General features: G+C 36.0%; 1 protein-coding gene and 1 long non-coding RNA gene across 3 annotated transcripts; one reads left to right on the top strand and one right to left on the bottom strand.

The window, feature by feature from the left end:
- Positions 1–708: 708 nt before the first annotated feature.
- On the bottom strand, positions 709–19,814 carry LOC109179690. The gene is made up of 3 exons (XR_002053961.1): positions 19,729–19,814; positions 16,404–16,407; positions 709–719 (listed from the first exon to the last, which is right to left on the bottom strand). It is a non-coding gene; the product is annotated as an uncharacterized LOC109179690 (long non-coding RNA).
- LOC109179687 (probable galactinol--sucrose galactosyltransferase 6) lies at positions 16,470–20,605 on the top strand. 2 transcript variants are annotated; one of them, XM_019329174.1, is made up of 6 exons: positions 16,470–16,713; positions 16,791–18,133; positions 19,053–19,262; positions 19,353–19,487; positions 19,763–20,385; positions 20,454–20,605. In XM_019329174.1, the coding sequence occupies exons 1-6, from the start codon at positions 16,525–16,527 to the stop codon at positions 20,498–20,500; spliced, it is 2,547 nt and encodes an 848-aa protein (XP_019184719.1). In that variant the 5' UTR covers positions 16,470–16,524; the 3' UTR covers positions 20,501–20,605. The 2 variants fall into 2 exon arrangements, with proteins under 2 accessions (XP_019184719.1, XP_019184720.1); XM_019329175.1 differs by having other exon boundaries at positions 16,471–16,713; positions 19,763–20,605.
- Positions 20,606–27,910: the final 7,305 nt, after the last annotated feature.

The following is a 27,910-nucleotide window of genomic DNA, read 5'->3' as shown; positions in this document are numbered from 1 at the left end:
CAGAGCCTAAGTGTACTCTAAAAGCAAATTATAACTATTAAACTCTAACAAACCGTTTGGTTGCAAGGAAAAAATTAGGAACTAAAGGAATTGTTATTCGGTAGTAAAAAAAAAAATGTAAAATTAAAGTAAAAATTTAAATTTTATTACTTGGTAAGGCCTAATATAAAAGTGAGGACTAATCTCCGGCAAAAAGGGAAAATTGGCTACTTATATTAACATTATAACAAGAAAAGAAATATATCTTATAATTAATTGCTTTTTTAAATAATGAAATATGTAGGGTATGGAACAAAATGCAAAGGGCATTGGGCAATCTTTGTCGGCGGTATCGACGAAACAAGACAATATATAGTTTGCGGTAATTAAAAATCAGAAATTCCAAATATTTCTGAGTAATCTTCAGTGCTAAGTTTGTCTTTATCTTTATTAAATAATAAAAAAGAATAAAAGATAAAGAAAAAGGGTCACCCTGTCTTGCGTCCAACGTCAAAGAGTCTTTTAAGTTTTAAGTGTGAAATTTAAACAGATTTTACTGGAAATAGCAAATCAACTTTTGTAATGTTTTTTTTTTTTTTTAAATAAAGAGAAATAACTCAAGTTTTGTTTTCTTTTAGCTACTTATATTTTCCATTGCTTAGTATAGTCACGTAATTATAATTTGTAACTTTACGGTACCAACTGCCCATTAACCTGTTTATTGATCTTTTTAATTTGAACTGGTTATTTATGTACAACTTAGATTGGATTACCTCATTTTACTCCTTTATCGGTTATGACCACAAGGTTAATTTTACTTGGAACACACATTCAAATAACAAATCTGTATGAGCAGCTCAGTTGGTCACATGAATGAAGTTTGAAAACAATAATATGAGATCGAATCTCACCGCTATAGTGTGAAATAATCCCTCGAAGTGATGGAGCTCACCTTTGTGACTTTTCTGTAAATTAAAGTGTTTTGTTTAGATACGTAAATAACTTAACATCGAGAAATAAGGCTATAATTTTAAATAGTGTTTAACTTTTATTAAACTTGGCGTGTGAGTAATTAGTCATGTTTGTTTAATGAGTAACTAAAATGTATACGTAGGCTATAAAGCTAGGGGTGTTTGGTTCATCCGCACAAATTGACATTCTTCTAAATGACACTTAAATTTTCTTCTTTTGATTGATGAGTTCTCTACGTTGAGGTGGAAAGGATATATTACAGAGAGGTTGTTGTCTTTGCAACATTTCCTCTCAAAAATATGATAAAGTACTACAAAGCTTGTACCAACCCAAAAAGAGTGAGCATATATAGGGATGTTACTTTAAAGCTACCCTGTCACGCCATCGAGTTTATCAGTTTGGACTTATAAGTTATAAGGTCTTTTTTGTTATTTGATTTAAAAGTTTTTAGCCTAACTCTAATTAAAAACTTGAATTATTTGCCGTGCTCAACTAAAATTTTTGATATTTTAAAATAAATGTTTTTAATGACATCACATATTTATTATTTTATATTTTATAAGAGAATTGATAAAGCTAGATCCATAGTATCCAAAGAAGGATGCCACATATTAATATATCCCTTTAACATTATTTATTAGTTTTATATATTTGGGATAAAGTACAAATAAGCTACTAAATTATTTGAGAAACATCAATTAAGTTATCGAACTCAAATAACCCCCAAATAAGCCATTGAACTCGAAGAAAAAAAAAAGCAATTAACATTTTTAACAGGTTAACTCCAAGTTTTTGCTGACTGGATTGCCAAATGTTTATGGAATATAATAAATTAATTAATAAATTTGAAGGTAATGAATCTTTGAATTGTAGAAAATAAAGATAATATAACTAATGAAATTAGATCTGTTTTTAATTTTTTTAGAGTTAATTACCAAAATGGTCCCTTGACTATAGTGAAATTACCAATTTGGTCTTTGACTATTTTTTAACCAATTAAGTCCCTCAACTTTAAAAAATTTAACCAATTTGGTCCTCCGTTAGTTTGACCGTTAGTCAACGGTTAACTTGGGACCAAATTGGTAATTTTGCTATAGTCAAGGGACCATTTTGGTAATTAACTTTAGGGGTGGACAATTCGGTTTAGTTTTCTCGAATTGAACCGTACCGAACCGAACCGAAGTAATATACCAAACAACCGAACGATATTGAATTCTTATATTAGACTTTGGATATGGACTATGTAAACATCATAACACATAATATAGAACTTTTGATAACAAACCATAAAGAAATCAAATAAAACATTTACGAGAGATACTCGTGAAAATATGAGCTAAACGACAGAGCAAGCAGTAAGGGACTTGGATTTACTTTTTATTTATTTTTATTTATTTATTTATTTATTTATTTATTATTATTATTATATTATATTTTTAAAAAAATCAAACTGTATTCGGTTCAGTTCAATTTTTTACCGAACAATTCAGATTGGATCGGATTTTTTATCGAATCGTTCGGTATACAAGAATTCAATATCGTTCGGTTGTTCGGTATATTACTTCGGTTCGGTTCGGTACGGTTCGATTCGAGAAAACTAAACCGAATTGCCCACCCCTAAAGTTAATTACCAAAATAGTCCCTTGACTATAGAGAAATTACCAATTTGGTCCCAAGTTAACCGTTGACTAACGGTCAAACTAACGGATGACCAAATTGGTTAAAATTTTTAAAGTTGAAGGACTTAATTGGTTAAAAAAATAGTCAATGACCAAATTGGTAATTTCACTATAGTCAAGGGACCATTTTGGTAATTAACTCTTTTTTTTTATAATGAATAATTTTTTAAAAGGGAAAATTTTAATTTATGCCCCTCCATAATATGTCAATTATAAATATCACCCTTGAATTATTAGTGATGTAAATGTTGCCCTCAATTTTCCAAATGGTACATATAATGCCCTCCCATAGTGTAAATGTTGCACCTCATTTTTCAAAACGGTACATATATTGCCCCTACCGTATGGTACGAGAGGGGCAATATATGTACCGTTTTAAAAATTGATGGACAACATTTACACTATTAATAATTCAGAGGTGACATTGATAATTGGCATATTATGGAGGGACATAAATTACAATTTTCCCTTTTTTAAAATAAATGCATTATAGACATCTAATTCTAAATTAATTAAATGCATATGTATTATTTTTTGTTGTAGCTACTAATTTATTTAATTTAATAAGAGTAATAAAGTGGCGTACATACTTTTCATCAACAATAATGAAATCAATGAATTTTGTTTTTAATTTACATTCGTTGTTGGGACAAATTGTTTTAAGAGTTTATCAATGACAGTTGTTACAATTCGTGTAAATAGAGGATGATAATAAATAATTCAAAATATATAGTTACAATAAATATTGTAACTATATAATGTTTAATGGCATATTATAGTTACAATAAATATTGTTATAATGATATAGTAAAAAATAATTTACAAATTTCCTTAGAAGGTTTCATGCATTGATATATTCTGATGTGTAAACTTGTTCAATTAGAGCCAATGGGATGTAACATTGTCAATTCTTTGGGAAATGGTCTTACCGTTTTAGATTCCAGGTATAATTGTATTTATGATCAACAACTTTGTAGTTAGAGCATCCATATTAGTTGGGAAGAATATGGGGATAATGTAAGAGTGATTAGGAGAGAGAATGTGGGGAAGAGAAAAAAAAAATCAAAATTAAAAAACAAAAGAAAAAAAATAAATAATAGAACCTGTCAGGCGCGCCGAACGGCGCGCCTAACGCGCCCGTGTGGGCGGGCTGCTGTGCGCGAAACGCGCACAGCAGCCACTCTTTCCTTTTCTTTCTCTTTCTTCCTTTTCTGCCATTCTCCCCAATTTTGCAGGAAGATTATTTCCACAATATCCCCACTCCACATTAGTTATTATCCCCATTGAGAAGAATTAATGCTGAAATCTCCCCATACTATGCATTGGTGTGGTTGCTCTTAGATCGAGCAGGTCTACCAATGATGTAAGAACAATTTTGTTCGATAAAAAAATAGTATAATATTTGTAAAGTAATGTACAATTGTACTATTATAAAAATACATACAAAAACATTAATACCATAACGACCTAAATCATACCAATAATGCAAAAGTATAATTGAAATATTAAGTTTTGTTCTGATCTAAATAATCAAAAGAAGATTAATTAAATGAAAAAAAATAAAACTTAATCTAATTTTTTTAATGCATAAAAATCAAATGATTTTTAAAGTTCTTGATTTATAATCTTTGATGCTTAACTTTGAATGTTATGCATTTAGTCGGACTAATTATTTGACCAAAGTTTATGTTAAATTTTATATTATATATATATATATATATATATATATATATATATATATATATATATTTTAATACATTTTAAAATATTCATAGTATATGTTTAATAATTATGTCAACTCTAATTGGATGAGGTTTGAACCTAAAACCTTTCTTATATAAATTAATAATGAGTAAGTTAAAAATAATAAATTGTCAACGGAATATTCCCTTACTAAAGTTTATACTAACGGAATTTAGGTTATTTAAGGGAAAAAAATAATATAATAGAGGGTAAAATAAGAAAAATCATTAAAAAATATTAAAATCAAAATAATATGAACCATTCATTTTAAGAAATAATAGGACCGACATTTTTGTATTTCAGTTAAGGATCTAACATTATTAACTTTTATTAGAATTATTCCAAAAAATTGAATCTCAACCCTAAGGGCCCCCCACACCCCAGCCCGACAGAGCATTGTAACCCACAGGCCAACCCATATAACTCACCACCCGCCACGAATTAGTTGAGCCGGGTTAGAGAAACCTCCAACCCAACTAGCCTAAAAAGGGATTAAATGGGCCCAACCTGACAGGTTGAGCCCGTTTTGACAACTATAAATATAATTAAAATTTTGCCTAAGTAACTCATAATTTCATTTAGTTAAAAATAGCATTATAAGTCTACGAGTTCAATCAACTCTAAAAATTAAAATACGAAATAGGCAAATTATTGTGTGGATCATGGTCCACACAATGTTATGTGGAGCATAACAAAAAATACATTTTTAATATACTAAATGTATATTATTTTTTTCTCAAAAAAAAATGTACATTATTTTTGTACTGAATGTACATTATATAATATAATGTACACTCAGAATAAAAATAGTATACATTTCTTGAATATAATGTACATTATTTTACAGTAGATAAAATATGGTCCACACAATTTCTATGGTCGATGATGCATACAATAATGATTGACTTGTTAATACAAATTTTATTGGACTTTTTAAAATTTAAATATGGCGAAATAACCCATAACTCGACCCACTTGTATACCTAATACCAGAACCATGAATGAGTGGCCCGTTTAGATTCACCTTGACAACCCACAAAATTCTCGGCAAATTATATGTAGCGTTAGGCCGTGCACCATGTATGGTGCACACAGATGTAAAAACGACGTCGTTTTGACGTCAACTTAAAAAAAAAAAATCATAACTTCATAACTATATATCCAGAATTGCATAATTACACATCCATAACTTCATAACTATACATTCAGAATTGCATAATTATACATCCATAACTTCATAACTATAAATCCAGAATTGCATGCATAACTACACATCTATAACTTCATAACTATACATCCAGAATTGCATAACTACACATCCATAACTTCATAACTATACATCCAGAATTGCATAACTATACATCTATAACTATAAATTCAGAATTGCATAATTACACCATGCATAATTGCACATCCATAACTTCATAATTATAAATCCAGAATTGCATAACTACACATCCATAATTTCATAACTAAAAATCTAGAATGAATGAACTAAAAATCGAGAATAAATGAACAACATAATGATGTTGCTGGGAATCGAAAGTGAATCTTTTTTAAAGTGGGACGCGCGTTTTTAGTCAAAACGACGTCGTTTTTGCATCCATGTATCGTGCACACGGATGCACAGCATAATTTGCCTAACATGGACCTAGATTCACTGTACCTTGGTCGACAATAACATTTAAATTTAAATTATGCAATTGGTATACCATGAACAGGGTCCATGCATATTGCATTGTGAAACTTAATCCAAAAATTATGTGTGTTTGTATTGATATATTTTGTACCTACAATTAATCATTTATGATTAAAAATTTTGAATTGATTTTGAATGTAAAAGTTTTGGGCGTGGTCCTGTAGAGTAGGACATGTTTTCTAACTTTGTTAAAAAATATCTTGTGTATATATATATATTTTTGATGGGTTATTTTTGTTGCATTATATCTGAACTATTATGTAGAGTAACTACTCCTATTAAATTCTGGTTGGGACTTATGACAGAGTAATAACTCCTCTAATTGCTTATTGTGGTAATATGTTTAAAGGCTACAATCTTGCTATATAAATTTTCAGTTATCTAAAATATTATTTCATTCCAGAATTATTCCATAAACCCAACGTATTGTTATCATATTTGTGCGGTGATATGTTTTTTTTTAGAAAGGAAGGAAGGGGGACACCCATAGATTTACAGTATATGGTTATCTACTTGTCTCCAAACTGGTAGACCCACTCTATCATCTTCTAGGATTTGGCTTAGGGCCTCCGGTATTGTATCGAAGATCGTAATGCCATAAGAATCAGCTTCTCTGGCTAGGCAGTCTGCGGCACGATTTTGTTCCCTTGGGGCATAGGATACTGTCCAGTTAGGTATTCTGCTAAGCTCTCGTCTGCATGCATGTAAGATGTTCTTGGTGACATTGTCAACAGCCATGTTCTGATTTACTGCCTTGACTATGCTCAATGAGTCGCTTTCAAAACAAACCCTTTTTATCTCTAAGGATACTGCTAGTTGAATGCCCTTGAGGAGTGCCCAAGCTTCGGCGGCATCAACTGAGCATGCTCCAATTGAATATGTAAAGCCTTTGATCCAGCTCCCTTGTTCATTCCTGATCACCCCACGACATCTCGCCTGATTTGAAGTTGGGCTTAGGCTTGCATCAATATTCACCTTTAACCATCCTTGTGGGGGTTTAGTCCATCTGATAAGCTTCCAATTCCGAGGTACTGCCTTTGATCCCATCATTTTTGCCTTGTTAAATGCTTCATTGATCTCCTTACATTGCCTATGCACCCAGTAGATCTTTTCATTAAGGCTTAGATTCTTACCGTTAAAGATTCTGTCATTTCGCCACCTCCATAACCACCACAAGGCTACTGCGAACATAATTTTATTGTTGTGGCTTCGTCTATTGCAGTGCCATCCTTCGATCCCATCGTCAAGCCAATTCAAAAAAGGCGAGGCTTGGTTTGTGCTACCTGTGCTTGGCATTAGAAGATCCCAGAACTGTCTCGTGCTAGGACACTTCCTAAGAATGTGCTCCGTTGTCTCTATCTGGTCTTCACATAAATCACATCTATTATTATCTGTGAAACCTCTTTTGGCTCTATTCTCGTTGGTCATAATCCTGTCATGTCTTACCAACCAAAGGAAAACTTGGATCTTACTGGGGACCTTCAATTTCCATATATTACTCCATTTGTTCGTCTCCGGTTGTGGCTGGGGGTTATTCAATAATGAATAGGCTGATGAGATCGAGAATTCCCCTGTAGGGTTATAACCCCAGCCAATCTTGTCATCTTCTTCATCATTTATTAGGACGAAAGCTTCTAGTTTTTGCAGTATCTGGGCCGGCAGTAGATCTATAATATCATCCCACTTCCATCCTACAGATGCATCCCAATAATCCGAGACTCTAGCATATAGGACGGGTAGTGGTAGATTGATCGTAATCATATTAATCAAGGGCTGCTGGTCTATCCAAGGCTCCATCCAAAAGAGTGTATTTCTGCCATTTGCAACTATCTTTTTGAGACCCTTCGACAATGCTGGTGCCGCCTTGAGGACACCCTTCCATACATTGGACATACCTGTCTTTGGGAGCCACGTATTTGGGTTGGAGCTATGAACCCCGTATTTGGATTTCCAGATCTGTGCCCAAAGGCCTTGTTCTCCTGATTGAAGCCTCCATCCCAACTTCGTCATGAAAGCTAGGTTCATATCATCTAACTTTCTAATTCTTAAGCCTCCGTTGTTCGTGTCTTTAGTAACTTTGTTCCAGGCCACTAGACTGCACTTTCTTTCCTCAGCTGACCCTCCCCATAGAAATTTCCGAATTAGCTTTCCAATCTCGTCTAGAACTCCTGTGGGTAGCATTGCAGATTGTATTGCATAGATGGGAATTGATGATAGGACTGATTGGGCTAGCACCCTTCTGCCTGCTAATGATAACGACTTCATTTTCCAGCCTTCAAGCCTACTTCGAACTCTGTTCACTAGTCCTTGAAACATCTCTTTCTTCATTCTGCCATGCAGAGAGGGTACCCCCAAGTATTTGCCTAAGTTATCAGCCACCATGATATCTAGAATTCCCGCTACTGCCCCTTTAACATCTTCAGGTGTATTTTTCGAGAAGTATAGAAGGGACTTGTGGTAACTGACGTTCTGCCCCGAGCTGTTACAGAACAGATCCAAGCATTTCCTTATTGTGCGTGCTTGCTGTGGCGTAGCCTCCCCAAATAATACCATGTCATCCGCGAACAGGAGATGCGTAACGCATGGGCCAGATCTGGATACACTTATACCCTTCCAGAGTCCTTTTTCGGCCATCTCATTAATTAAGTGGCTTAGCCTTTCAATACAGAGCACAAAAATCAGGGGAGATATAGGATCACCTTGCCTAATTCCCCTTGAGGGTTTAAACCATTTTGATCTTTGTCCATTCACATTAACTGCCAATCTAGTGGTTGTTATGCATCCCATAATGTTCCTAATCCATGTTTCGTTGAAGCCTGCTTCCCGGAGGGTATCTTGTACAAAGCTCCATGACAGCCTATCATAGGCCTTCTCGAGATCGATTTTAAGGATCATTAGGCCCACTCTTCCTCTTTTGTGGCTTGCTGTGTTCAATACTTCTTGGTAGGCTATTATATTGTCAACTATTTGCCGACCCGGGACAAAGCTTGACTGGTTTGGGACAATCAGTTTCTGGATAACTACCCTCAATCTTGATGTGAGGGTCTTAGAGATGACCTTATAAGACACATTACATAGACTTATGGGTCTCAACTGTTTTGCATCCTCCGGGCACTGCACCTTTGGTATCAATGATATGACAGTGTCATTGCAATCCTCAGGAAGGTTCCCAGTAGTAAGGTACTTCATCGCGAAAGAAGTCAACTTTTCCCCCACCACTGTCCAATGATGTTGGTAAAAGCCAGCGTGATAGCCATCCGGCCCGGGAGCTTTGAGCGGTGCCATGTCAAAGCAAGCTTGCTTAATTTCCATTGGCGTAAATGGGGCATTTACATAGTTCCAGTCAGTTTCTAAGAGATTTGGAAAGGTCTTTCTCCATTCTGGTTTGGCTCGATTTGTCACTTCTTCCGTATACAGCTTGGAGTAGAAATCTGTAATGTGCTCCATGATAGCCTCCTCTGTTTCTAGCCACTCGCCTTGAATGTCCTTTAGCTTAGAAATTCTAGTGTGACTTTTCTTGGCAGCAGTCGAAGCGTGGTAGAACCTTGTGTTCCTATCCCCTGTTGCTATCCACTCCTCTCGAGAGCTTTGGAACCAATATAGCTCTTCTTGGCTCAATATGTCCTCCAACTCTTTTTGCAGTTTTCTGTTTAGTCTAATGAGGTCTGACCTTGGCCGGATTTCCATTGCCTTTTGGACCCCTTTAATTCTGGCTAGCACCCTTCTTTTCCTCTTGAATATGTTCCCGAAAGAACTATGATTCCATTCTTGTAGCCTCTTTGCTAATTCCACCTTCGCATGGTTCAAATCATCATTCTCGTTCCAGTTCTCTTTGATGAATTTAGAGAAGTCCGGATGAGTGTTCCAAGCTGCATTGTATTTAAACTCTTTCGGTCCAGAGCTCCTTCGCCTTCCTTCTGTTTTAATTAGGAGGGGTGCATGGTCAGACCCAACCATTGGCAGGTGGATTACTCCTGCATCCGGGAAGCTCATCCTCCATTCCGAATTACACAACGCACGATCCAACCTGGCCGCTTTGAAAGATGTTGAGCTTAGGCCTCTACACCATGTGAACTTAGATCCTTCAAATCCAACATCGATCAGTCCTTCTTCGAATATCCAATTCCTGAAGCTTGCAGACCTGGAAACCGAGAAGTTGGAGCTGTCAGACACTTCATCTATTGATATGACTGAGTTAAAATCACCTACTGTGAGCCAAGGGCCCTGAAAGTTAAGGCCTTCCTGGGTCAGGTCCTCGAAGAGTTGTCTTCTGAGGGCATGATCAGGGCTTCCATATACAAAGGAAAGATACCACGGTGTTGTGTTAACTTCCTTTATTTCTAGCAAGACAAACTGGGGATGGGTTTTGAGAATTCTAGCTTGAATCTCATTTTTCCAGAAAACCCAAATGCCCCCTGAAAAGCCGTAGGCTTCTACTCTTAACCATTGATCAAACGAGAGATCAAAGCAAATATCATTGGCATGGTCACCGGAAACCTTTGGTTCCAATAGACATACTATACTAGGTTTGAAGTCTTTTAGGAAGAGTTTGAGGGTGCGACGAAACGTTCTGGACGCCGCCCCTTGGCAATTCCAAGCTAAAATATTCATTAAAATAGAGAAGGGAAGGGAATGCTCAATTGAGCAAGTTTGGGGCCAATGCCAGATTAGCCTGGCTACGATTTGTCAGATCATCTTCCATAACATCGACCGGTGTATCGCAATCATAAAAATCGGCTCCCTCGTCTGGGGGTACATCGATTTTGTTCTCTGCAGACAGGAGGTTCTGCATTATTCCTGGATCGATCTGTCGGTGGTTGACGGTCGTCCTTGTGACTGGTTGGCCTCTTGCCGATCCTCGCACTAGAGTGTGTTCAGCTTCAGCTGCTGCTCTTCGCGGGGTAGCTGATCTACTCCTCCTCCCTTGGCTAGACGGCTCGCTGATCCTAATACCCGGTAGTCGGCTTATCGGGGATAGCAAGTCGTTGGTGTTACTGTTTATTTGGCCATCAGCCGGCAGCATCTCATTATTATGGCGGAATTCCTTCCCCCTCTCTGTTTGGGGGCTGGAACTTCTAGGTGAGCGTGGATTCCTCCCTTTGCTTTGGCTCCTATCTGGTGGTTGTTGTTGCCCTCCAGGTCGTTGATGAGCAGATGGTTGGCGCAATTCATTCCCCCTCTCTGCTTGTGGGCTGGAACTTCTTGATGAGCGTGGATTCCTTCCTTTGCTTTGGCTCCTATTTGGTGTTTGTTTATGCCCCCCAGATGGTTGATGCGCAGTTGGGTGCCGGAATTCATTCCCCCTCTCTGTTTGGGGGCTGGAACTTCCTGGTGATCGTGGATTCCTCCCTATGCTTTGGCTCTTATCTGGTGCTTATTGTTGCCCCCCAGGTCGTTGGTGAACAGATGTGTGGCGGAGTCTAGTCGTTGGGGCTTCCACTGGTTCTTTACCTGGGTTTCTATGAGTGACAGCTTCTTCGCTCCTTTCTTCGCCTTCATCATCTTCGTTCAAATTGGTAAGAGGGCCAAAGCGGGTGTTGAACTTCTGGGGAACATGGCCACGGGAAGAACTTGGGTCTTGGTTTCTTTCTGTTGTGAATTGCTTCTGGTTATCATTTCTATTTCCACTTTTCCTGGGTGGCCTTCGATCCTTTCTTGTTACCAGCATCCATGGTCCAAATCTGTCCTTAAGGTGAGCCTTGGATGGATTCTCTTGTGGGATTTCAGCTTGCTTCTGTGAGTTGTCCTCCATGTTTTCTTTAGGTGCATCGTCCTGCATGGACTCGTTGTTAGGCTTCGGCTGTTGCTGGACGCCTTGGCCGCAAGCATCAACTCTATGGCCATATTTTCCACATTTGAAGCAAATTAGATGGATACCCTCATACTCGATTGGGTATTCTTCATCTTCGATGGTGAATTTGGCCAGCAACTGTTTAGTTATGTCTATTTCTACGCAGATTCGGGCGAATTTCCCTCGCGACGCAAGACAGGTCGTATCATCAATCTTAATGGTTTTTCCGATTTTGTCGCCAAGCTTCATCAATGTCTCCTCGTCGAAGTATTCGATCGGTATGTCTGGGAGCCGAACCCAAACGCATATCTTCCGGGTTTTGTTTGTCTGAGGCCTAAAGTTTGGCTTCCACTGTTGGACAACCACATAACGATCTTGAATTATCCACGGCCCCTCACATCTTGCTATATCATAATCCCTTTGCGATTCAAATCGAGCCAAGAAGTAGTCATGTTCCAGATCGATGAGCTCCAATTGACCTTCTGGTTTCCATAGGGAGCGAAGTCTACGCATCAAGAAATTATAACCAATCGCCTTCCCCATGAGTTGTATGATTAGTGTTCTTCGCCATGGTCTCCTAATCCTAACCTTCTCCTCCTTTGATAGCCTAATTCTTGGGCATTCCGGGTCGTCTTGGTCCTCTGAACCCTCATCATCGCTGGTATCCTCTTCTAGGCCTTCAAGCTCGCCCTTCTTATATATCATAAATTGCCGCAGACTCAACTTGTAGCTCGCCGGCAGTGGTGGAATCGAGGGTTCCGGTTGCTTGTTCTTGCCCTCCATATCCATCATGTCTGGGCCTAGTTCTTCATTGAAGCTTGTGTTCGTCGGAAATTGGGCGTCTGGGGTTGCATTTTCCTGTGGAGTTGCCGATGGCGTACCTATCTGATCTCTGGATCTCTTCGTCTTCTTGCTTAATCTATTGCTTGATTCAGGCATGGTCGCCGTTGGTAGGGTGGTTTCAAGTAGCGTTTCCGCTAGCATTCTTGGAGCATTCTTAATCGCGAGTTGGCATAAGTAGAATGGCCACTGTGCGGTGATATGTTAATATAGGTAAAATTTATTGTTCTAGGTGACAAATGTAATTTCGCAAATTAGTTACACATTACTTCATCAACATTTTTTAATTATTTTTTCCCAACATCATTGACATGAACTTTTGTGCATGATTGACCAATAAATCATATAAAAACCAAGCCAAAATTATGATGAAAAATGACACCCAAATCTGCTTGGATATTTGTGTGAATATCTTATCTCCCTACTCATACTGACGTGGAAACAAGTCATCACCAAATCCACAATCGAATATCCGCCCTAAATTCTGCATAATTCTAAATTTAAAATTTCAATTTCAATTTGAAGGTGCTTCGCTAAAAAAAAAAAAAAAAAAAAAAAAAAAAAAAAAAAAAAAAAAAACCAATTCTGGATATCTGGTTTACGAGAAAATTTCAATTTTGATCATATGACTATAGGGGTCTTGTTAATTTCAGTTCTTGACTTTTAAAAGTGTCAAGCAATTTTTGTTAATTTTAGTCACTCCGGTCAAATTGCAGACCAAATTTTGCCGAAAAAAATTAATAATTAAAATAATGAGGGTATTTTATTCGTTTCACACCTTTTTTCTTCTTCTCCGGCGAGTCCATCCCTTCTGGCATGAATTTATCTTCCTTTACATAACTGTCTGGCATGATAATTAATTTTCAAATTTATGAGGAAGTATTTTATCACATTTGAAGTTTTATGTATAACGAACATTATTAATTTTTGCCAAGACCTTGTGGTCTAATGTCACCAAGGTTCTCATGTGGGAGGTCGTGGGTTTGAGCATTAGTGGATGCGGCATTGACTTAAGAAAGTAATTATGAACAGATACTACATTGTAATAGAGCAATTTGAAATATTAAAAAGAGTTAATTCCCAAAATGGTCCTCTGACTATGGCCTTTTCTCAAATTGATTATTTGACGTTTAAGTTGCGTTTGGAAACTCGGAAAATGTTTTTCGAGTTTTTAGTGTTTGGAAAAAGAGGGGAAAATGATGCATTAGTCAAATGAAAATAGGTATGTTTTAGGGAAAATGACTTCCTTTTTTTTTATTTTATTTTCCAGTCGTTATATCGTGCACCGCGGTGCATAATTGATTATGCACCGCGCGTCAAAACGGCATCGTCTCTGCAGTTATAACTGAGTGACACTACAGTGTGTCTAAACCGACATTGTTTCACGTATTATTTTTATATTATCAAATGAAACTGCAGTTATATCAAAATGATACTGTAGTTGTGGTGAAATGAAACTACAGTATATATAAAATGAAACTGAATAACATTTCACATATTTGAGTGTATATTATACAATGAAGTTGTAATTATATCGAAATGATCATGTAGTTGTGTTTTAATGAAACTATAGTGTATATAAAATAAAATTAAATAACATTTTCACATATTTGAGTGTATAAATATTGAATGAAACTATAGTTATATCGAAATGAAACTGTAATTGTGTTGAATTGAAACTGCAGTGTATACAAAATGAAACTGAAGAACAGAGTTATTTTTTGCGAATATTCTATTTATTTTCATTAAACAAAACGACCATCATTTTGTTGTGCGATGCATGATCGATCATGCACCGCGGTGCACGATATAATTTGCGCATTTTTTTGGAAGTCATTCTTCAAGGGATGCATATGCAAAAATTTTTGGGCCTAATTTTTTGCGAGCGTTTGCGAGTCGGCCAACCAAACCTGTAGGCTAGGGTTCATCCTACTAAAGCCCACCCCATGCGGGTTGGCGGGCCCCACGAACTGGTCCGCGAACTTTTTTTTTAAATTCAAATTTCAAATAAATAAGTAAAGTTTACAAATAATATTATTTTTTTCATATTTAAAAATTTTTAAAAAATTACATATTTTATAATGTTAATATATATATATATATATATATATATATATATATCAAAAGAGTGTTATTCACAAAAGAATTATATCAAAAGTATCAAACAATTAAACTTTTGAAATATTCAATTCTTTTCATTTTCCTACTCATTTTCTAGAAAATGAACCAAACAAACAAACAGGGGCGAACCTACAATGGAGGCAGTGGGGGCAGCTGCCCCCACTCACCCCACCCCCACCCCCACCCCATATATAACTCTTGTATGTATATATAGTACCAGGTTTAAGTATATTTATAATAAAACAACTAATATTAACAAAAGAAATGTTAGCATAGATGGTAGGACATTTGTGTAAATTTGAGAGAGGTTAGTGGTTCAATTCTAATCTAATAAGATAATGTGTTTTCTATTAGAATTATTTTATCAAATTAATTATATTTCATATTTTGTTATAAATATTTTTGTTCGCTCATATCTAACAATGTTTATGGCTAATTTCTTAAGAATTATTTTATCAAATTAATTATATTTCATATTTTGTTATAAATATTTTTGTTCGCTCATATCTAACAATGTTTATGGCTAATTTCTTAATTATTTCATATTTTTTTAAGCTATCCCTTTTGTTTTAATGTTTCGCCCCCACTGAACAAAATTTCTGGGTCCGCCACTGCACACAAAGACAATTTTTCATTGTGTAGCCAAACAACGAAAAGAAAAATATTTTCATTTTCCAAAAGTCATTTTTCTATTTTCGAAACGAAGCCTTAATTGCACCCAAAGTAGTCTTGATTATTAAATTTTAGATCAAAATAGTTATTCATTAATTTTGATGTTAAAATGAGGGACAAAATTAGTAATTCAGAATTTTCACTTAAATTTAAAGTAATTTATGGAATAAATCGGGTGACGGCTGCGCAAAATAGGAATACATACGTCGCAATTTTTGTGGAAGAAATCGGGTGACGGCTGCGGAAAATAGGAATACATACGTCGCAGTTTTTGTGGAAGAAATCGGCTGACGGCTGCGGAAAATAGCAATTAGGTTTATATTAGGGTGTTGCTATTTGCACCACCCATTGACTAAAATGAGGTATAAAGCACTTTGAAAATGTAAAAAGGTAGTAAATATGGGTGGTGCAAATAGCCTAATGGGTGGTCAAAATGCTATTTGCACCACCCTATTAAATGTACAATTATGAGGTCAAAATGTAATTTAAAAAAAAAAAAAAACGGAGCAGCCATCGCCTTCTCCGGTGAGAAGGCGACGGACTGCCTTCTCCGGTGAGAAGGCAGCCCAGTGGGTCGCCTTCTCGCCGGAGAAGGCAGCCCAGTTGCCTTCTCCGGTGAGAAGGCAGTCCTTCTCACCGGAGAAGGCGATCATTTTTTTTTTTTTTTTTAATGTTTATTGTTAAAAAATAATAAATAATAAAACACCATCTATTTGACCTATTAAATAGGTGGGTGCAAATAGTAAATAGGGTGGTGCAAATAGAACTTTCCTTATATTATTTGGGAAAATATTTTCACCAATTTGATTTGAGGAAGTAGTCGGCTGTAGAATTAACTCTAAACAAAAAAAATAATAATAATAAAAATAAAAATCTTTCGCCCTACCTTACGCAAACCTCATCCTACCTAACTGGATGTTTTGTTTTGTTTTTTTTTTTTTTTTTAATTATTTTATATGTATAGACTTTTTAATATTAGAAGAAACTTAGAAACCCAACACAGGGTTTTGGCTGTTTCATCAGATCTAATGGGGCTCCATCTTCATTCACTGCCAATCCACACTTCCAAATCCATTCCTGTCACTATAAATTCTCCAATTCCTACGCCCTTTCGCACATTCATTCCTCCGTTGAACCCTATTCCGTCTAGAACTAAGCGATCAAACACTCCGCCGCTCTTCTCTGCTCCATCCCATTGTCCAATCTTTGCTTACAAAGTAGGTATCTTGATCATTTCATGCGTGTGGGTAATCTCAATTGCTTCTTAGTTAATAAAAGTTCCGGCTTTTTGCAGGGTAGTGGGGTTGAATTCGATAAGTTAGAATCGGCCATGACGATCACGCCGGCGGTGAGAATCAGTGACGGAAAGTTGGTGGTGGAGGACCGTGTAATACTTACAAATGTGCCGGAAAATGTGGTTGTCACTTCCGGGTCGGACTCCGGTCCGGTGGAGGGTATGTTTGTTGGAGCAGTGTTTGATGAGAAAAGCAGCCGCCATGTGGTCTCGTTGGGGACTCTCCGGGAGGTTCGGTTCATGGCCTGTTTCCGGTTTAAGCTATGGTGGATGTCCCAAATGATGGGAGATAAGGGGCGTGACATTCCGCATGAAACCCAGTTTTTAATCTTGGAAACCAAAAATGGGTCTCAGCTGGGCGGCGCCGCCGGCGGCGGCGGCGATGAGAACAAAGTAATCTACACCGTTTTCCTTCCGTTAATCGAACACCCATTCCGAGCGTGTCTTCAGGGGAATTCTCGGGACGAGCTGGAGCTCTGCCTCGAGAGCGGCGATTCGGCTACTCTCGGGTCGGATTTTACCCACTCCGTCTACATCCACGCCGGAACTGACCCGTTCGCCACCATCACGGCGGCGGTGAACACGGTCAAGACACATCTCAAGACTTTCCGGCAACGGCACGAGAAGAAGCTACCGGGATTCGTTGATTGGTTCGGCTGGTGCACTTGGGATGCCTTTTACCAGGAGGTTACACAAGAAGGCGTGGAAGCCGGCCTCAACACCCTCGCCGCCGGCGGGATTCCTCCGAAGTTCATCATCATCGACGACGGGTGGCAATCAGTCGGCAGCGACCCAAAGGAGGAATCCGGCGAGGAGAAGCCTCTAATGAGGCTCACCGCCATTAAAGAAAACTCAAAATTCCAAACCATCGAAGACCCAACTTTAGGAATCAAAAACATAGTAAACTTCGCCAAACAAAAACATGGCGTCAAATACGTATACGTATGGCACGCCATTACAGGGTACTGGGGAGGGGTCCGACCCGGGGAGAAGGGAATGGAACAATACGGATCAATCTTGAAGTACCCAGATATTTCCAAAGGGGTTATGGAGAACGAACCTTCATGGAAAACGGATCCACTTGCGGTTCATGGTTTGGGTCTGATGAACCCGAGAAGTGTGTACAAGTTCTATGATGACTTCCATAGCTACTTAGCTTCAGCTGGGGTGGATGGCCTAAAGGTGGATGTGCAGTCCATATTGGAGACTCTTGGCGCTGGGCATGGCGGGCGGGTGGAGATCACCCAGCAATACCACCAAGCTCTTGACGCCTCTGTTGCTAAAAACTTCCCTGATAATGGCTGCATTGCTTGTATGAGCCACAACACAGATGCACTTTACTGGTATGAATTTCTTTAGCCATCTTTGATGCTCAATTCAACTTAAGGGTGTTTGGTAAATGGTTGTTAGCTGATAGCGGTTACTTATTGGGTTACTAGTTGATAGCATTAGCTGATTATAGAAAAGTGTTTGGTAAATTAGCTCGTTAGATGTTAGCTGATTACATACAAAATGACTTTCTCTTAAAAAGCTGATAAAAAAAGTTATTTTGAGCAGTTTTTTAAATTTTAGCGTTTTGGAGCAATTTATAAATTGTTACAAAAAGCGAATCAACCAAACACTCATATTGATTGTTTAACCAAGTCAAACACCTAATAGTAGTCAAATAAGACAAATTTGGCTGATAGATTAACTATTTTACCAAACAGGGCCTTAGTGTTAATGATACTGTTGGGCGAGGCCCAAGGCCAAGTCTAGCACCAGGTGGCTATGAGATTGTTAGGTAGAGGGATGAAAGGTGCTAGATTTAGCACCTTGTCTCTCGAAGTGGTATCAAAGTCAAGTTAGGGAAAAATTGTTGGGCGAAGGCCGTAAGGGTCAAGTCCAGCACAAGTGGCTAGGAGGATTATTGGGCGGAGGCCTGAACCTGAAGGGCCAGTCCATCACCCAACCTCTAAAAAATGTGGCAGTATAAGGAAATAAAGTTCAGTCTTCGTTATTAGTTATAAACTTATAATTTTTGGCATAATGGTAAACGCTTGATCCTAACAGAAACTAGTTTAAGGTTGATTTTGATATATTTGTAATGATTATTATATTTGGTTCTATGTTGAGTAAATGGCTGATCATAAAGTTCCTTCCTTTTTTCTTGAAAGTAAATGTTTTGGTATTCAATTCAACTATGCAGCAGCAATTTGAAACCGAGTTGGGGATTAAGTGTGTGTTAAATTGATGTTCTTTGTATGGATTGTTATGGAGTAGCTCAAAGCAAACGGCTGTGATCAGAGCGTGCGACGATTTCTACCCACGCGATCCAATATCGCACACAATCCACATTTCTGCAGTTGCATACAACAGTGTCTTCCTTGGAGAGTTTATGCAGCCTGATTGGGACATGTTTCACTCCCTGCATCTAGCTGCAGAGTATCATGGCTCAGTAAGGGCTCTTAGCGGTGGACCGGTCTATGTTAGGTGACTAATGTTATATCTCTGCTGTCGATTATGCATTTACATAAGAAACTACAAAGTGGTTAATGTTGTATGAATTCTTGTATGAAACAGTGATGCACCCGGGAAACACGATTTTGAGCTCCTAAGGAAGCTTGTTCTCCCCGATGGTTCAATTCTTAGAGCTCGTTTGCCTGGCCGCCCTACAAAGGATTGCCTTTTCTCTGACCCTTCTCGAGATGGTGTTAGGTGAGCATTGCTATTCTTGAAACTGCTTGTTAGCTGGAACCGTGGTGCAAAAAATTAAATTTACAACTCAAGAATTGAAGCATGTGTTCCATCTCAACTAAAAGCTTAAGCTGATTACTTTTTCGAACCCATTACCTTTGATCTGACTCTGATATCAAATTGAAGCATCTGATACCAAATTGAATTGAAGCAGCTGATAGTGAGATTGCACATTAATGGTTATATGCTCAACATCGAGAACTCATAATTATTATGTTCGTGTAATGTAATTTCAGCCTCTTGAAGATTTGGAACGTGAACAAATACACCGGGGTGCTTGGAGTATACAACTGCCAAGGCGCAGCGTGGAACGCAGTTGAGAGGAAGAACACGTTCCACCGAACTGGAACCGAGGCATTAACGGGATATGTTAGGGGCGGTGATGTTCATAGCCTCTCTGAAGTTGCGTTGGACTCGAACTGGAGCGGAGACTCTGCTGTATACTCTCACAACCAACGCAAACTCACCGCCCTTCCGTACAATGCTGCAATGCCCATTTCCTTGAAAATCCTCGAGCACGACATTTTCACCATCACACCTATCAAGGTCTTGGCACCGGGCTTCAGCTTTGCACCGTTGGGGCTCGTTGACATGTTCAATGCAGGTGGAGCAATTGAGGGACTCAAGTATGAAACGAAGGCCGGTTTCCAAGGCGAAGATAAAATCAAGAACTCGAGCACAGAACCTGTGGGTGTAGTTTCTATTGAGGTTAGGGGTTGTGGCAGATTTGGTGCTTACTCATCTGCGAAACCAAGAAAGTGCAGATTGGGAGGAAATGTGGTCGATTTTACGTACGATTTGGATTCGGGTTTGGTGACCTTAAACTTGGATGACATGCCTGCAAAAGAACAGAGAGTTCACATGATTGAGGTTGAATTATAAGATGCTAAATTCTTCTTCAGATTATTTGGGGATGAGAATTGAAGATTCAAGTGACTTTCCTCTCTCCCAGGATTGTTTTCCACTATGGATGAAAACGATGAATGAGAATATGAGATTGTATTAGAACATTTATCTAATCTCAAGCTGAAAAATTACTTCAATGAAATCAATCCTGCTTAAAATCTTCTGCTTCCTCATATTCGAGCAAGAGCTCTTTGGACGAAAGAACATCATTTATCAAATTGCAATCAAGGGTGTTGATAAATTTTGAATGTTTATTACATTCTCAATTTGTAAGCTAATCTAAACATTGAAATATTGAATGGTAATCAATTGTGTTGTAATGTTGTTTGTGCCCGTTGGCCTTTAGCTCCTATCCTAACCGGTGGGTTGTAGCATTTGTATCAATAATATAAAAGATAAAAGTAAAATATAGAACAAGAAATATGGGTGAAAGAGGAGTAAGGATTCCATTATATCAACTCATCATTTGAGTACAAGGAAGAGATATATATAATACATTTGTAACGGATGATGAGTACAAGGAAGAGATATATATAATACATTTGTAACGGAAAGCAGTAAATGATAGATATAAATATGAGCGTTACAACTGTTACAAAAGCTACTCATAATGTCCACATTATTCATAAATACTTTATAACACTCCCCCTTGGACATATGAGCGTTACAACTGTTACAAAAGCTACTCATAATGTCCACATTATTCATAAATACTTTATAACACTCCCCCTTGGACATTATGATGACCTTGCCTCGTTAAAATACTTGCTAGGAAAACCCTGTGGGAAAAACCTAGACAAGAAAATAGTACAAGGTATATAGATGGTATATTTGAATACATTCATGCCTCGTTAAAAACTTCACTAGGAAAACCACGTGGGAAAAACCTAGTTGAAGAAAAGAGTACATGATATTTGCAGAATCATATATGGTACGGGTTGCCTCATTAAAACCCATAACTTAAGAAAACCCTGTGGGAAAAACTTAGTTAAGGGAAAAAGAGTACAACCGTAAGCCTTCAGGGCATAATCTTCAGGATTTCGGGGTTCGTCTATTTAAGTATTTATATATTTGCAACACCCCAATTGACATTACTATATCATACTCGTGCCTCGTTAAAAACCACACTAGAAAAACCCATTGGGAAAAACCTAGTGAGGAAAAGAGTACATGGTATGTATATGCTACAAAAATTATAATTATTAGTCCTTTTAAGACCCAATCTACAGGATTGATTCGAGTAAATATACACGCTGCAAAAGTGCAACTATTAGTCCTTTTAAGACCCAATCTACAGGATTGATCAATCTACAAGATTGACTCGAGTGAATGTACTTCTCGTCTCCCCCTAAAGATGACAATCTTCAAATTCTACATTTTTTGAAGTAAAATCATTGTTTCAAAAGAGAAGGGATATGGTACAATCTTCAAGATTGTCATTAGAATTTATCAAGGGATGTGGCACAATCTTCAGGATTGTCATTAGATTTTATCATATTTTCTCATGATCATCTGGACCAATAAAAAATTATTTATAGTTTATATTTTGTTGCTCCCCCTAAATATAATAATTTTCTTTACCTACGCATATCAATCTTATGCATATTTTGTAGGTGTACATTTGCTAACTTGTCACTGGAGCAAATCTTTTGGACAAATATTTTATCACTCTTCTGGAGTTTATATCATGAAACCTATATACGTTCATTTGTCCAAGTATGATGACTTCATGTCAAAAAGCATCAATATGAATATTTGTACCTTGACTTGCTATTCCTAATCTCATCGCATAACTTAACAGTCGTTATAACCAAGCGAGAGCATAATAGAGTAATGATGAGATGAAAATGTACAAAGTACATCTATAAGAACAAGTATTATTCTTTAGGCTTAAGATGCTTTAAAGCTTAAATTGATTTATAATATATCAATCCAAGTCATGACATTTAACAGAATGCCAATATTCAAATGACTTCTCGAAAGACATATTTTATACCGTAAGGATATTAATGGATATTATTTAACATCATTTCCTTTTCTTTCCAAGAGAATCACCAAATCGCTTTTTACAAAAAAATACGCGAATTTGGAAATTTTCGGTCTCAAAGAAAAGGTATTCAAAAAATGACGTTTTGAAGCAGCGGACTTCTGGTCCTGAAATATCCTTTTAGGTAAAAATGGTCTTTATCTACTTCGGGAGATTATTTGGACATAGACTAATTAGTATGTGAAATTCCTTTTAAGGAAATGCTCGATCTACCGGTCGAGATAATACTTGATTTTCCATCTCCTTTATTTTACAAATAAGCCCCTTAATAAGTACGTAATGGTACATATTCATTTCTATATTTTCCTTATTTTAAGATGAAATTACTCAATCAATTGCTTCACTATTTTAAGTTAAGTAAAGCATTTGTACTTCAACAACAAACATGTTGTGATATTTACTCTCTTTCATTTTTGAGAATTATAAATCCATCAAGGATTTTCATATAAACATTAGTGTCTAATGACCCATAATTTCTAGGTCATGACTTTAATAAGCTGCATATCTAAATTTATTATTCTGCCAATTATGTAGCGGAACTTTTAATGATATTCATTATGGGAGAGTATATTTGATTATGGGTTTCTGCGTGAACCCGTAGGCTACAGACTCGCTTTATATCTCACCACCTTATCATTCTTGTTTTTCCTTTATACAAACACCATTTGTAACCTACAGGGTTAATACTTCAATGGTGTATAAAAGGATTAGCGAGTTGAGCTATATATACCTTTAATTGCTCTCTTTATATGTTAATCAATCTAGGCGCTTCTGGCACCTAGTTCTGGATCCAGATTGTCATATAATATGAGCAATTTGAAGGCAACTGTGTTGTCGACAACTTATAATATTCTCAAGAATTTCTCCCATATATATATATAAGTAATTAACCAGATTGTAGTCATTTCCCAAGGATATTTATATCTGGTTGTTCCGCAACCCAGTAATATGTATATTTGGTGCACCTTATAAATTTACTGGGTTTTCTTGTCTTCTGGACGATCGTTATAAAGATATAACCTTTTTTTAAAAGATTTTCAAGAGCTCTAAGATTTTCAAGAGTGACATAAATTCTTTATTTTTCTATCACAGTGAATCTCCCGCACTTCTGGCGTCAAGGAGTATCGATAGATATTTATGGTCCAAATTTTGGGGAATATATGTGGGACCTAGTCACTCTTTTTATGAAATAGATTTATTTGGCAGATATGTTTGATTTCTTTCTGAACTTCCAGTTCAGTCTAATTGGTACTTGGATTTAATATTTGAAGATCATTTAATGAAATTTCTCGGCATTCCATTTCAATTTTGATCATATCTCCCCCTAATGTCGTGAACTGATCTTCATGCAGTCAGCATATCCATCGCGTCTCTCTCAGGGGCTTTAAATATTGGAGACAACAGATGGAGGTTTAGATGGATACGTTATGGTGGTTATGTAATAGATTGGACTGCATTTATAAGAATAGAAACGCAGATTTGGGAAATGTTTGTTTGAAAACCACATATTAGATGTAAGGGGGAACATGGATATGCAGTGTGCCGAAATTTTTAGCATAAATATTGCATTTCCCCACCAAGTATCCGGCACATTGAAATTTTGAAAAATAATGGTTTATTAATAAGCCATAACTTTATTAATTAGCTAAACCATTTGGGTATGAGCATAAGGTACTTGATACTCCGCCTTAATTCTTAATGTCATATAATAATCGTCGAAAAAGTGGACGAAGTTCATAGGATAATCCGAAAATTAGGCATTATCCATAAGATACTAGATCATATCCTTTAGATTATGAAGAACGAGTAACATATGTCTACTCACCAGATGAAGGATAATTGATCAAAGTAGGATATTTGATCAAAGTAGGATATTTGATCGAATGAAGGCATTTCAATTTTAAAAAATTGATGGAGTAAAAGTGAAGCTCTACCGGAACCCACAAAGGAAACCTTATCAATAATTGCAGGAAGAAGTTAGATGTTTGTATAAAGATCTTCCAAAATAAGACATCACTGAAATGATGTTGAATGAAAAAGTAGGTCATCAATATAACCAACAAGAGCGTTTGCTTCAGGCAAGGCAACTTGATTGGATTCAACATTGTGATGTTCATTTAGGTTTCAACAAAATGCTTCGGGATGTGGCACGCACGTGATCGGTGCCTTTTTAACCAACAATTGAAGCATATTTGCTATTGGGCCAAAATTATGATCGTATGAAGCAACGTTCTTTTCATTAAGGGTATATGAGTGCTTTTTTATTTTTATTTTTAAACAAGTACCCTTAGGTAGTATGAGTGACGCTCTTCTGGAGCCCACAATAGAAAACATTTATCAAATGGAAGGAAGAAGTTAGACCTTTGAGATTTCTAACTCTAGATGTAGCAACATACAATTGACCTTTAAAGACCAAAATCACAATCTTAGTTCGAACATTGATTTTTTCTTCCAAATACTATCGAATTAAGTGTGTAATCAATAAAAGATGAGAACTAATAATTCGAGAATATAATCTTAATGTTACTAAGCCTACTTCACGTCAATTAAGTTGGAGAGTGTTGTTGGATAGTGTCCGATGAATCCACGAATACGCATCTTTGTCTCCGTAGTCCTCAATATGCACATCAACAATCTTAAATATTAGGCCGCCTAGCTATGCCATATATTAATTTCAAACTTATGAACTTTGGGCTTGCATGCAAAGAAAAATATATTTTAAATATACTAAGGGTACATTATATATGTATGTAAGGTACTTTCAATATAAAAATAATGTATTTTTAATATATTAAAAATGTATTTGATATTCATGATCCATACAATTATGTGGACCATCGTTCACACAATAATTTGTCAGTAGAAATTGAAATATAAATAAATAAATAAATAAATAAATAAATAAATATATATATATATATATATATATATATATATATATATATATTAGAAACTGTCAGTGAAAATATTATCATTATTATTATTGCAATTATTATTTTTATTGTTATTGTTATTATAATTAACAATATTATTATGGTCTTGTGAAAATTAAATGTTGATTATAATTAACAATATTATTATGGTCTTGTTAAAATTAAATGTTGATTATCACCATTTAATTTTCACAAGACCATATGGCTTTATATTATATATAGGATAGGATAAAGTAATAGCATATTATAGATGTCCCCTCAATAATACTTATTGTATGAGTTAATACCAAAAATAGTCATGGACTATAGTTGTTTTTTTCAATTTCGTCATAAACGACTTGGTGATTTAATGTAGTCCAAATTTTTTTGTTTTAACTCAATTTAGTCTTCCTTTTGTTATTCCGTCAAATTGATGTTAAATAAAATGACAATTCAATAATCTCAATATTGGTTTCTCTTTACTCTCAGCACTGCGATGTGCGAAATCACTTTTTTTTTTTTGTTTTTTTTTACGAATTATTTCTAGAATCACTCCCAGGCCTGCGAATCAAATTTTATATTTGTAGGTTTGTGAGTAATTCGTAAAAGGAAGAGGGAAATTACTAAATTGTCCATCTATTCAACACCAAATGGACAAAATAACAAACAAAGGACTAAATTAAGCAAAAATATAAAAGTCTGCGACTACATTAAATTACCAAAATTGTTTACGACGAAATTGAGAAAAAACTATTATAGTCGATGACCATTTCAGGTATTACTTATTATACCCAAAAGAGTTTTGCTAAGTACGCTTTCATATATTATCAATTGTTTTGTTTTGTTTTGTTTTTTTTTTTTTTAATTTTATTACTAAATAAAGTTTTTGAACTTATAATAGAGTCTACTAATATGAACATTGTAGCTAAAACTAAATTTAACAATGGAAACATAATTTTCTAACCAAAAAGTCCTCTTGAATTGAAAATTAAAAGAAATTTGCAATAACGACGTAAATGTGTGAACAAGGAAGATATTTACTGAATGAAAGGAAGAGTGTAAATAATAAAATAAGATAAATGTTAAAGTGATGGTGAGTTCATTAAAAAGCGAAAAGTTAAATTAGAAGATATAAATAAATGTTAATAATATAATAGATAATACTCCGTAATAGATTAGGACAAATAGCAAATGGGAGTGAAAATTGATAGGCATAATCTTAGGTATGTTGTAATGTTGTTTGTGCCCGTTAGCTCCTAACCGGTGATTTGAGTATAGTATTCAAAGTACTCCGTATAAGCTAAAACAAGAACATAGTATATAGAGATAGGGGGAAGAGTAAGTTTCATTTCACTAGCATCCAAACAATACAACATATGTAAGTATATATACACTGCAAGTATAACAGATACAATAATGGTATGCTTAATTACCGGACCGTTACGTCCGTTACATAATAATGTCCACTAAGTATATATATTTATAACACTCCCCCTTGGACATTATTTTTCCATAGTCTTGCCTCGTTAAAAACTTGCTAGGAAAACCCGGTGGGAAAAACCTAGACAAGAAAAGAGTACAATAGAAAATATATTCATGCCTCATTAAAAACTTCACTAGGAAAACCACGTGGGAAAAACCTAGTTGAAGAAAAGAGTACATGATATATGTAAAAACATATATTGTATTTGGTCGCCTCATTAAAAACCTTAACTTAAGAAAACCCTGTAGGAAAAACTTAGTTAAGGGAAAAAGAGTACAACCATAAGCCTTCAGGGCGCAAACCGCATAATCTTCAGGATTTTGGGGTTTGTCCATTTAACCAATTATTTTGCAACTTTTCCTCATTGTCATTACTATATCATACTCATGCCTCGTTAAAAACCACACTAGAAAAACCCATTGGGAAAAACCTAGTGAGGAAAAGAGTACATGGTATGTATATGCTACAAAAATTATAATTATTAGTCCTTTTAAGACCCAATCTACAGGATTGATTCGAGTGAATATACACGCTGCAAAAAGTGCAACTATTAGTCCTTTTAAGACCCAATCTACAGGATTGATCAATCTACAAGATTGACTCGAGTGAATGTACTTCTCGTCTCCCCCTGAAGATAACAATCTTCAAATTCTACATTGTTTAAAGTAAAATCATTGTTTCAAAAGAGGGATATGGTACAATCTTCAGGATTGTCATTAGAATTTATCAAGGGATGTGGCACAATCTTCAGGATTGTCATTAGATTTTATCATATTTTCTCATGATCATCTGGACCAATAAAAAATTATTTATAGTTTATATTTTGTTGCTCCCCCTAAATATAATAATTTTCTATACCTACGCATATCAATCTTATGCATATTTTGTAGGTGTACATTTGCTAACTTGTCACTGGAGCAAATCTTTTTGACAAATATTTTATCACTCTTCTGGAGTTTATATCATGAAAACTATATACGTTTATTTCTCCTAGTATGATGACTTCATGTCAAAAAAGACATCAATATGAATATTT

This window comes from Ipomoea nil, unplaced genomic scaffold (genome assembly GCF_001879475.1).
Source record: "Ipomoea nil cultivar Tokyo-kokei standard unplaced genomic scaffold, Asagao_1.1 scaffold0943, whole genome shotgun sequence".
Taxonomy (NCBI): Eukaryota; Viridiplantae; Streptophyta; class Magnoliopsida; order Solanales; family Convolvulaceae; genus Ipomoea; species Ipomoea nil.
This window is presented reverse-complemented; position numbering and strand designations above follow the sequence as displayed.